The following is an 11929-nucleotide window of genomic DNA, read 5'->3' as shown; positions in this document are numbered from 1 at the left end:
TTATTTACATTATGAAATTGAATTGAATAGATTTGGGCAGTTTGGAGTCGAGTACTAGTGGCAAGAGCATGGGTTCAGATTGATTTTGAGCCGGTTCGAGGTAAATGGCTTGTCTAACCTTATGTGGGGGACCTTCCTCTTAGGATATGATATATTTGATAATTGAAATGCCTTGTATGTGAGTGACGAGCGCGTACTTGAGCTAATTGTTCAAAATCCAGTTTTTCCTTAAGTATTTCAATTAAGTTCTTATTCTTGTTTTATTCTACTGTGAATTTAGCCTGTTGCTAGTTTAGAAAAGCATGTTTAGTTGACTTAATTGCCTATTTGCTTAAACTGCCTTAATTGTATTACGTGAAGCATGTTAGGCTAGAATTAGCTGTGTACTTGGTACGAAATTTAGCTTAATTGGGTATTCTTGTGTTGCTGCTGTGTGTTTTTACTTTGGACAACGAGATGGTATCCCGGGAGATTCCCTGTACGTATTTATGATCTGAACTGAGGTGCAGGATACCAAGAGATCCCTAGCATGTATATTGAGGATACCAAGAGATCCTCGGGATACCAAGAGATCCCCGACTATCATCCTTGTTAGGAGTGGTACTTCTTTGTGGTTTGCCTTCATCTCTGTTTTTGTTATTGTACTCTTATTATCCTGTATAGATTTTTATTGTAGATTCTCAATTGTACTGCTTATCTTATCCTGTCATCTTTATATTTATTTAATCTCAGTAGGGCCCTGACCTTCCTCGCACTATCCAATCGAGGTTAGGCTTGGCACTTACTGAGTACCGCTGTGGTGTACTCATGCCCCTTCTACGCATGTTTTTCATGTGCAGATCCAGGTACACTACTCTGGCCTACCATTATTGAGGAGGTGACTACTCTAGAGACTTCGAGGTACATCTGCCGCATCCGCAGATCGAGAAGTCCCTTTCTATTCTAGCTGTTAAACATTGCCCTTCTGTATTTTTTTCTTTCTTGTTAGATATTCTGGAGTTAGACTGTTAGATATTCCAAGGGCTTGTGTTTCCGTGAGTTTCTGAGTTTTGGGATAGTGTACCTGGTTTTGAGAATGTTGTGTTGTATATGCCGAGCGGTATTATAACTATTGTTTCCATTAAGTTATTTTGATTTTTGATTATTTCTTCCGCAAATTTTGTTTATGTTCCGCATTTGTTAGGCTTACCTAGTCGTAGAGACTAGGTTCCGTCATGATAGTTCACGGAGGGCGAACTGGGGTCGTGACACTACACACTATATAAGGTTGATCAAGCTTTATCAAGTCATAACCATAACCCAAGATCAAATCACATGATATTCTACATAACGCGCATACTCGTAGCAATAACTTTTGATCATAGTAGTTGCTCAAAACAAACCTGGTACCGACAATAAACCTCATATCAAATAAAACCTCGTTCCAAAACGTTCGCACACTGCCGATGATGAAATAAACATGTAGAAACTCATAACCACTCATCAGATCAACAAGTCATGGAGCTCTCTCTCGTTCGACAAGAACCAAAGCCAAATCCTAAGCCGACTTCTGATATTATTCTTCCAAACATACTGATAACTAGGGAATATGATGCATTTTACACTCCTTCTTGCTTATGTTTTGAATAGAAATGTGTATAAAATAGTCCCAAAGGCTCACAAGTTGTGCTTGATTGCAGGTTTGATCAACAAGGTGTCAAAAACTAGCTCAAAAAGGAGTGAAACTTGCACAAATACCAAGACAAGACAAAGCTCACTCAAAACATGCCAGTGCAACCGCACACCATTCTGTGCGGTCCGCAAAAGTGAAGTTCAGAGAGGTTGCTTTTCAGGCCATAAGGCAATGCGGTCGCAAAGGGTTTTTTGCGGTCCGCATTGGGTTCACCACGACCGCACTCGATTTCGTGCGGTCCGCAGATCCAAGGTTTAGAGAGTTGCCAGTTTGAATATTAAAGCCCAATGTTTTCTGCGGTCCATTTTGTGTGGACCACAATAGAAGCCACCACGACCGTATTCGACTTTGTGCGGTCCGCATTGCCCAAATTCAGAGAGCTGATTATTCAAGCCCAGAGCCTTAGTGCGGCCGCACTCGATTTTGTGTGGTCCGCACTAGCCCCGCATGGTATTTTTGTCCAGAATTTTCAGCCTAGTATAAATAGATTCTTTTCCAATTTTTAGATCATCAGATAGTTTTGTACTAAGAGCTGCGCTCGTGACTTCGTTACTTTTGCTATTTTGAGTAATTTTAGCTTAATTTCAACATTGAATATTCAAGTTTAATTTAGCAATTAATTATTACGAGTTTTTCTTCATCTATTTCTTTGTTTTATACCCATTTTCTAGGGTTGTGGCTCAACCCTAGTGTGGGTAATTGATGGGTCTTGTATTTTGATGCTTGATTGTCTATGGGTGTTTGATATTTGGGCTAATTTAGGGTTTTAATGGTGAATTAGTGGTTGCAAACACTAGTTTATGCCTAGTAGACTTTGGCTCTTCTTGAGAAAGAGAGCCTAAGTCCATGAAATTAGTCCAACGAGGAATTGGGGCGTATTCAAGAGATTGATAGCCCCTATTAAAGGGTTAAACATAGAGATAGTAATACCCAACCCGAACCTTGATTGCTTGTGCAAATTTGCATACCCAATTGGTCTTGAGAAAGTTAATTCGGGCATAATCACTCAAGCTATCGAGAGGTATAGAGTGAGTAAAATCGTGCAATGATTATATCATACTCCCCAAATGTGACAATCTAGCTTTAGAATCAAGCATCCGTCAATTGACCACCTAGGAGAAAGTCACTACCCTAGTGCCTTTTACCTATTTGAACAACTCACAATAGTTTAACCTTAATCTTATTTAGCTTAATTCAGCATTGTAGTATTATAAAGTTAGAATTATAATCAAAACTAAAATTGTGTAGAAGTGCAATTAGGGACAAATACGCAACTTCATTTTAGAAAGAAACTCAACTCCAATATCTAGCTCTTTGCGGAAATCGATCCTGACCTTAATTGGGTAAAAGCTACTTCGACCTCTCTCGCTACTCAAAAGTAGTGCAGGGTTGGCTTCGATCACCTTTTGGCGCCGTTGTCGGGGAGCTAACGGTTTTGGCTATCTATCTAAATAGTTTTGTGTATTGTTCTTCTTTCCTTCTCCTTTACTAACTTGTGTGTCGCAACTTCAGGTATAAAATGGCAGCAAACTTAAACAACGCACCTCTTGGAGATCTTCCGCCGGGGGAGGAAGTAGATGACAATGTTGAAGATGAGGTCCCTATTGTTCCTCAAGGACAAAGGAGAGGACGCCAGGCCAATGATAATATTTCATACCCTCCCTCGCCACCTCCAAGAGTGACTCCTCGAGTGCTTCCAAACCAAGGTTGTGCAAGTGCAATTGTCCCACCCCGGATTCGGGCGGGCAATTTGCAAATTACCAATGTGATGCTGACATTACTGGAGCAGCGTGGGTATTTCACGGGTGCTGCCAATCAAAATACTTACAAAAATCTCAAAGGGTTTGTGGATACCTATCGGGGGAGCCATCAAACTAATGTTTCCGGAGATGCACTTCGGTTGAGACTCTTCCCATTCTCACTTACAGGGAAGGCATTGGATTGGCTCGAGCGACTTTCCAACCATTCTATCACTACTTGGGATGAGTTGGCGAACAAGTTCATTGCAAAAATTTTCTCACCAGGGCATATGGCAGCATTGAGAGATGAGATCTTGGTTTTCAAGCAAGAGCTCATGGAACCTTTGCATGAGATTTGGGAGCGGTATAGAATAATGGTGAATGAATGCCCCAACAACGATATGACTAAGGCGATGATCCAACAGACTTTCTATCGGGGAATTAACACAACAAACCAATGCATAGTGAACCAACTAGCTAGGGGCAACTTTATGAAGTTGTCTTATGATGAGGCTTGTGACATTCTTGACGAGATGGCTGACACTTCTTCTGCTTGGCAAAGTAGAGCCAATGTGCCCCAGGGTGACCCCACGGTCACTCATTTGCACAAGGAGTTACATGATCATAGGCAGGCTATAGCTAAGTTGACAACTACTATGAACCAACTAGCAAAGGCACAATTGCAACAAGTTCAAAATCCTTGCCAAGTGAATGCTATGGAGGATGTCAACATGCTTGTCAACAAAAGAAGAAAAAGAGGTTAACATAATCAAGGGAATTCGGAGCAATTTGACAATGATTGTGGTGGATTTCAAGATGATGGTTATGATGGATAGAGTGAATAGGTGCAATACATGAACAATTATCAAGGCCAAAGGGGCAATTCTTCCAACCAACAACAATGGAGACCCCAAGGAAATTGGGGCAATCAACAACAACAAGTCAATGGTAATTGGGGGGAACAACAACCAAAAAAACAACGGGGGTGATCATAACAACAATCAAAACAATCAAGGAAATTGGAATGGTAATAACAACAATTGGGGTGGTAACAACAATCAAGGTGGATGGAATAATGGAAACCAAGGAAATCGGGGGAAAGGCTTTCGAAGGCCCCCAATATACCAACAACCAAACAATCCACCCCCATTTCCATCCCAAGGTTCTAGTTCTTCTAGCAATGATATGTGGAGAATTGAAATGATGTTCGAACAAATGATGAAAAAGAGTACAAATTCCGATGCTCAATTGTCTTCCCACAATACTTTAATTAGGAATTTGGAGGTTTAGTTGGGCCAAATCTCACAGTCCTTGAATAATCTCCCTAAGGGTGCTCTACCAAGTGATATGGTAGTGAACCCAAAGGGTGGGAACAATCATGTTATGGCGGTAACTACAAGGAGTAGACGAGGCGGTAATGTGAATGCGTCCAAACAAAAACAAATTTTGAGTGATGATGTTGAGTTGCAAGAAGATGAAGTTCCTTTGGTGGTTGAAAATATGATTGATGAGAACGTGAATGAAGAAGTGAGGATTGATATTCAAGTTGCCAAGGTGGAAACTCAAAATGACGTGAACCCATCTAGGGAACACATAATAGACATGCCGGAGTCGGTTGTGCCTAAAGCCAAGGCTCCTTTGCCAAGGCCATCTCCACCTTATCCTCAAAGACTCACGAAGCATAAAAGTGAGAATCAATTTAAAAATTTCATTGACATGATGAAGAGCTTATCCATTAATGTGCCTTTGGTGGAGGCTCTTGAACAAATGCCGGGCTATGCTAAATTCATGAAGGACTTGGTGACAAAGAAACGGTCCATGGATTCTGAAACTATAAAGATGACTCACCAAGTTAGTGCTATAGTGCATTCAATGGCCCCGAAGCTTGAAGATCCCGGTGCTTTCACCATTCCTTGCACCATTGGGAGTGCGGACTTTGCTAAAGCTCTATGTGATTTGGGGGCTAGTATCAATTTGATGCCCTGCTCAGTTTTCGAGACTTTGAGTATTGGGAAACCCAGGCCAACTTCCATGAGATTGCAAATGGTGGATAGAACAATGAAGAGACCATTGGGTATTATTGAATATGCCCTTGTCCGGGTGGACAAATTTCTCTTGCCAGCTCATTTTATGATCTTGGATTGTGAGTTGGATTATGAAGTTCCAATTATATTGGGGAGACCTTTCCTTGCTACGGGGAATGCCTTACTTGATGTGGAAGCAGGGGAACTCACCTTTTGGGTGGGTGATGAAAAGGTGGTTTTTCATGTGTGCAAGTCAATGAAGCATCCCAACAGTACCGAGGTATGCTCTTTTGTAGACCTTGTCACAACAGTGATAGTTGATGATACCAGTGTAATGATCAATGTGGAAGACCCTCTTGAGGCCGTATTGTTGAATCTTGATGTCAATGAAGATGCAAGCCGGGTGGAGTGTGTGAATGCTTTACATGGAATGAGATCGTACTCTTATGAGCCTAGAAAACTTTCTTTGGATCTCGAGAATAGGAAGACTCCACCAACAAAGCCTTCAATTGAGGAACTTCCAATATTGGAGTTGAAGTTGTTGCCTCCATACCTCAGGTATGAGTTCTTAGGCCCAAGTTCTACTTTTCCATTTATTCTTTCCTCTTGTCTTATTAATTTGCAGGTTGATGCCACATTGGCGGTACTTCAAAAGCGGAAAAAGGCAATTGGATGGACTTTAGCTGATATCTGGGGGATAAGCCCCGCATTCTGTATGCACAAGATTATTCTAGAAGATGATGCAAAGCCCTCCATGAAGCATCAAAGAAGGTTTAACGAAGCAATGCAAGAAGTTATGAAAAAAGAGGTGATCAAATGGTTGGATGTCGGGGTTGTGTACCCCATCTCTGATAGCTCTTGGACTTCGCCGGTGCAATGTGTACCGAAGAAGGGTGGTATGACCATGGTTGCAAATTCACAACATGAGTTGATTCCTACCAGAACCATCACTGGTTAGAGGGTATGCATGGACTACCGCGAGTTAAATAAAGTGACCCGTAAGGATCACTTTCCATTGCCTTTACTTGATTAAATGTTAGACCGGCTTGTTGGGCGTGCCTTCTACTATTTCTTAGATGGGTATTCTAGGTAAAACCAAATCTTGATTGCTCCGGAAGATCAGGAGAAGACCACATTCACTTGTCCATATGGCACATTTGCCTTTTTTCGGGTGCCTTTTCGGTTGTGTAATGCACCGACTACATTTCAGCGGTGTATGATGGCCATCTTCACCAATATGGTGGAAGACATTTTGTAGGTGTTCATGGATGACTTTAGTGTTTTGGGTGATTCATTTGATGAGTGCTTGAAAAGTCTTGATAGAGTCTTGGCCCATTGTGAAGAAAACAATCTTGTTCTCAATTGGGAGAAATGCCACTTTATGGTGGAAGAGGGCATTGTTCTTAGGCATAAAATTTTAAAGTAGGGTATTGAGTTAGACAAAGAAAAAATAGATGTGATTTCAAGGCTCCCTCCCCCTACCTCTGTCAAGAGAGTTAGAAGTTTTCTTGGGCATGCGGGGTTCTACCGGAGATTCATTAAAGTCTCTTCGAAGGTAGTGAATCCCTTATGCAAGCTATTGGAAAAAGATGCCATGTTTGTGTTTGATGAAAAATGTATGCAAGCCTTTGAACTTCTCAAGTATAAGTTGACCACCACTCCTATCATTACTGCACCTAATTGGAGCTTGCCCTTTGAGCTCATGTGTGATGCGAGCAATGCTGCGGTTGGGGTGGTTTTGGCCCAAGAGTGAACAAAATGTTTCATCTGGTGTACTATGCGAGCAACACAATGAATGATGTTCAAATGAACTACACGGAGACCGAGAAAGAACTTTTGGCTATTGTGTTTGCGATGGAAAATTTTTGACCGTATCTCATGTGTGACAAGGTCATAATTCATACCGATCATGCCGCACTCCTGTACTTGATGACGAAGAAGGATTCCAAAGCTAGACTGATGCGATGGGTCTTGTTACTTCAAGAGTTTAATTTGGAGATTGTGGACCGTAAGGGTAGTGAAAACCAAGTGGCGGACCACTTGTCCCTCTTGGAGGAGTTTGGATTTATATTGGGATGAGCCGTACTTGTTCAAGATTTGCACGGATGGTGTGATCCAAAGGTGTGTCTCGGAGGAAGAGCAATTGAGTATCTTGGAGGCTTGTCATTCCTCTCCCTATGGTGGCCATCATGGCGGGGCGAGGACGACTTCCAAAGTTCTTTGTTGTGTGTTTTATTGGCCAACTTTGTACAAAGATGCAAGTGAACTAGTGAAGAGGTGTGACGAATGTCAAAGAGCGGGCGGAATTTCTAAGAAAGATGAGATGCCTCTCAATACCATTCTTAAGGTTGATATTTTTGATGTATGGGCATTGATTTTATGGGCCCGTTTGTTAGCTCGTGTGGGAGCACATACATTCTTGTGGCAGTTGACTATGTTTCGAAGTGGGTTGAAGCCGTGGATTTTCCCAACAATGAGGCCCAGAGTGTTGTTGCATTTCTCAAGAAGAGCATTTTTGCAAGGTTTGGTACTCCTCGTGCAATCATAAGTGATGGGGGGTCTCATTTTTGCAATAGAGCTTTTGACACTTTGCTTGCAAAGTATGGTGTCAATCACAAAGTTTCTACTCCCTATCATCCTCAAGCAAATGGTCAAGTGGAAGTCTCCAATAGGGAAATAAAGAGTATATTGTCAAAGACGGTCAATGCAAATAGGACCGATTGGTCAAAGAAGTTGGATGATGCTCTATGGGCTTATAGAACTGCTTATAATACGCCGATTGGTATGTCTCAGTATCGGTTGGTGTTCGGGAAAGCTTACCATCTACCGGTTGAGTTAAATCACAAGGCCATGTGGGTTTTGAGGAAGCTAAATCTTGAATGGGATGTTGCAGCCAATCTTTGTGTGGAGCAGCTCAATGAACTTGATGAATTCCGATTCCATGCCTACTCTAGTTCTTCCTTGTGCAAGAACAAGATGAAGTACCTTAATGATAAATATGCTCGTAGCAAGGAGTTCAAAGTGGGTGATTTGGTTCTCTTGTTCAACTCTCGGTTACGTCTGTTTCTGGGAAAGCTTAAGTCAAAATGGAGTGGACCTTTTGAAGTGGTATTTGTGACTCCGTTTGATGCACTTGATTTGAAGAACAAAAATGGGGTAGTGTTCAGAGTGAATGGGCATAGGGTCAAGCACTACTTGGGAAAAATTGATGACATCCACGTGGTGGCACTTGTTCATCTCAAATGATTTGATGGTAACCTGCGTCGTGCCGCGACGTTAAATTAGGCGCTTATTGGGAGGCAACCCATGTGCTTTTCTTCTTGTTTTTCTTTGATTTTCATTGTAGTGTAGGATTTATTTTTGGTCTGACTGGTTGTGAGATGCTATAGGATTGTGTTGATGCAGTGCATGAAAAAGTTGGAAAATGACTACTCTCTAAAGATTGTCAATGCGGACCGCACTGCCATTGTGTGCTGCCGCAAAGACCTTAGTGCGGGGGCAAGAAATCAAGGTGGACTGCGCTGATGAATTTCCAAAAGTGGAGGTTCTCTGAAGTTTACCACCGCGTCCGCATTGCATTTTGTGTGGTCTGCGGTTGTCCACTACGACCGCATGGTATTTTGTGCGGACCACAGTGGTTGTCTTGTCTGAGCCCTGTGGTTTCGAGCATCGTGGACCTCGATGCCATTTTGTGTGGTGCGCGGTGGGTAGGTGAGTTGGGCCCCAGGACCTTTTTCTATAAATAGGACCTGAGACCCTCATTTTAAACTTTTCGATCCTTTTACTCTTAGAGCTTTAAAAATCACTGTTCATCTCCACTTGCACGTAACTGACCCACTAAAGATTAATCATCATCACAACATCTTACTTCTGGTACTTTCATTTCTTTTCAATTGTCAATTTTATTATTTTCATTAAATTTTTGTTTTCTTATCTCTTCTTCTGCATTTTCCGTATTTCTTTCGATTTGGTAGATTAGGTTAGTTAATTTCTTATTTAATGTAGGTTTAGGTAGTCAAATAACTGAATCAACACGTAGGGACTCTTCCTTAGGTAAAAAGTGGACTTAATTTGAACGTATCATGAACCCTAGATTGGTGCTGCGACATGGTACTCAGTGCAGATCGCAGTGGCTCTTGTGCGGTCTGCAATGCCATTTAATGCGGACCGCAATGAACAATGTTCTGCATTCTGATAAGTGAGGACCGCGGCCGTATTGCATTTTATGCAGTCCGCGGTGCCTCAATGTGGACCGCAATGGCATTTTGTGCTGTCCGTGGTGCATTTATTCAGAGAGTGGGTAGTCTGAACCCCTCCTCTGTGCGGACCGCGGTGCCATTTTTTGCGGTCCGCATTTGCCTCTTTGCGGCCGCACTCTACAATAACTGAACTGTCTGCAACATTCTGCAACATTGCATTTCATTGAATTTTTATGGACACTAACAAAGCATGACTGAATGTTGTTTGCAGACAATGGTGAAATCTAGAGGGAAATGTGGTAAACAAACAAGCAGAGGAGAGTCCTCCTGGGGTGGAAAATAAAATATGATAAAGTTGACCCCACAAGCCCATCAAAACATAAAGAACACAAGGAAACTCATTAAAGCTGCAAACAGAGCAATTGATCAGTCGGGGAGTGAATACGAGCCCTCCCGGGAGGCATCATCAGACTCCGTGCCAGAGTTCATTCCTGACTGGACGGAGAGAAGCAGATTGAGAGATACACCCCCCAGCATCCCCCACTGCCCAAGCTTCAGTTCATGTATCTTCTGAGTCGTCTAAGGGCTCATCTGACAGTAGTGGAGATGAGTACTCCACCTCTACCACAAATTCATTATCCAGAGAGGATGCAGTACCGGGGAAGGGGGAAGAAGTAGAAGGGGGCGAGACCCAAGTTGGCAGGGTTGAGTGGACTAGGAACCCAGAGGCATGGGAGGACTGGTTCGTAAGTGAGATTGCCTACCACAAGTTCAGAGAGTGGTGGCCATAGAAGAAGTTGATTCCGGAGAGAAAAATCATTACTCGGGATCTTTTGCCTCACAATACAAATGTGTTGAGGCAATTCAATGACAGAGCTGGATAGGACTAGTTTATCGGGCAAGTGGATGATGCAAATGAGCATTTGATTAAAGAATTCTACACCAACATGGCCCACATCAGAAAAGGGTACCACAGTCACCAAAGTCCGGAACATGAAAGTGAAGTTTGATGGAAAGACCATCAATGACTATTTAGGTTTCATAGAGGAGGATGAGTCTTTGTACCTTGACAAGATGAAATTGGGTGAAGAGTCCCGTCTGTGGTTGGCGGAGTACTTGGCAATCCCAGGTACCACTCCCGATTGGCTGAATACGGGGGTAAAAATATTGAGGAGCACACTGAATTTTGAGGCAAAGGGGTGGGAGACATTTGTGTGTAGCAAGATAGATCCTACCACCCATGACAACTCACTCCCATTTCACCGGGCGATCTTAGTCGCATCAATCATGGCAGGCTACCCGATCAATGTCAGGAATGTGATGTCCCGGGTTATTTCACGGGTATGAGTGAGGGTGATAGGTCCTACCCATTCCCCAACTTCTTGATAATGTACTTCGAGGACCTCAATGTGGAGAAGCGGGGATTTGATGTGAAGGTGAAGGCAAAGTCACCCTTCTCATAGTATAGCCTATAGGGTGATGACAACCCCAAGGGCAAGAGCTCCAAAGGAAAATCCACTACTTCAGCTGGCCAGTCCGAAGAGCCAGTAGTGGTAGTGACTACTCAGTAACCTCCTCCCACTGTAGCAGATACGGCCCCTGGTCCATCCACCTCCACGAAGCCAGAGATACCTTCCACCACTTCCTATCCATTGACTACCCACCGTTTGAGCCAGGCCCTCACTAGCATCAAAAACTGGATGCAGACAGGTACTTCTAAGCTATCTGTGTTATCTACTACCATGGCAGCTTAGTCGACACCTCAGCCTCCACAGGTCCCATAGTCTATTGAGGATGCTCTCAAGGATATTCTAGACAACCAAAAGAAGATCCTTGATATTCAGAAATGCTTACGGACGCTGTTGATTCACACAGAAAGGCTCTCAAGGAGCTTTCTAGGGAGGCTAAGAAGATGTGAAAGACGCGGGCTTCCAAGGAGTCCTGTGAAGGAGTTGCGGGTTGAGGTTGACAGGTTGAAGGCAGATCACCTACCTTTGGATTTATTACTACATGAGCCTGTGCCAACAGTTCATCCCCAGCCAGAGCAGTCGAAGAGGCCTCCCAAGAGGAAGAGGTGATCTCCCAAACAGATGATGCAATGATCCAGTTGGCAGACCCACCTGAGACTTCCTCCAGTCAGCCACATGATGCTACCCAAGGGCCTGTCCAGGTCTAGGACCATATCCCAGCAGCATAGCCACAGGTCATAGGGAGCCAGTCTCAGGTTCCCGAGCATATTGAGGACCCAGGGACCACTCAGGACTCCATGCAGACAGATGGCCCATAGGGAGTTTC

The 11929-nt window shown here is 43.1% G+C and overlaps 1 protein-coding gene across 1 annotated transcript; it reads left to right on the top strand.

Moving 5' to 3' along the window:
• Positions 1 to 5013: 5013 nt before the first annotated feature.
• LOC138882926 (uncharacterized) lies at positions 5014 to 8960 on the top strand. The gene is made up of 7 exons (XM_070163571.1): positions 5014 to 5308; positions 5402 to 5652; positions 5698 to 5993; positions 6061 to 6078; positions 8150 to 8217; positions 8329 to 8456; positions 8841 to 8960. Exons 1-7 carry the CDS (start codon positions 5014 to 5016, stop codon positions 8958 to 8960), a joined length of 1176 nt encoding a protein of 391 aa, XP_070019672.1.
• The last annotated feature ends 2969 nt before the right edge of the window (positions 8961 to 11929 follow it).

This window comes from Nicotiana sylvestris, chromosome 12 (assembly GCF_000393655.2).
Source record: "Nicotiana sylvestris chromosome 12, ASM39365v2, whole genome shotgun sequence".
NCBI classification, from domain to species: domain Eukaryota; kingdom Viridiplantae; phylum Streptophyta; class Magnoliopsida; order Solanales; family Solanaceae; genus Nicotiana; species Nicotiana sylvestris.
Note: the sequence above shows the minus strand (reverse complement) of the source record. Positions and strands in the feature narration are given on the sequence as shown.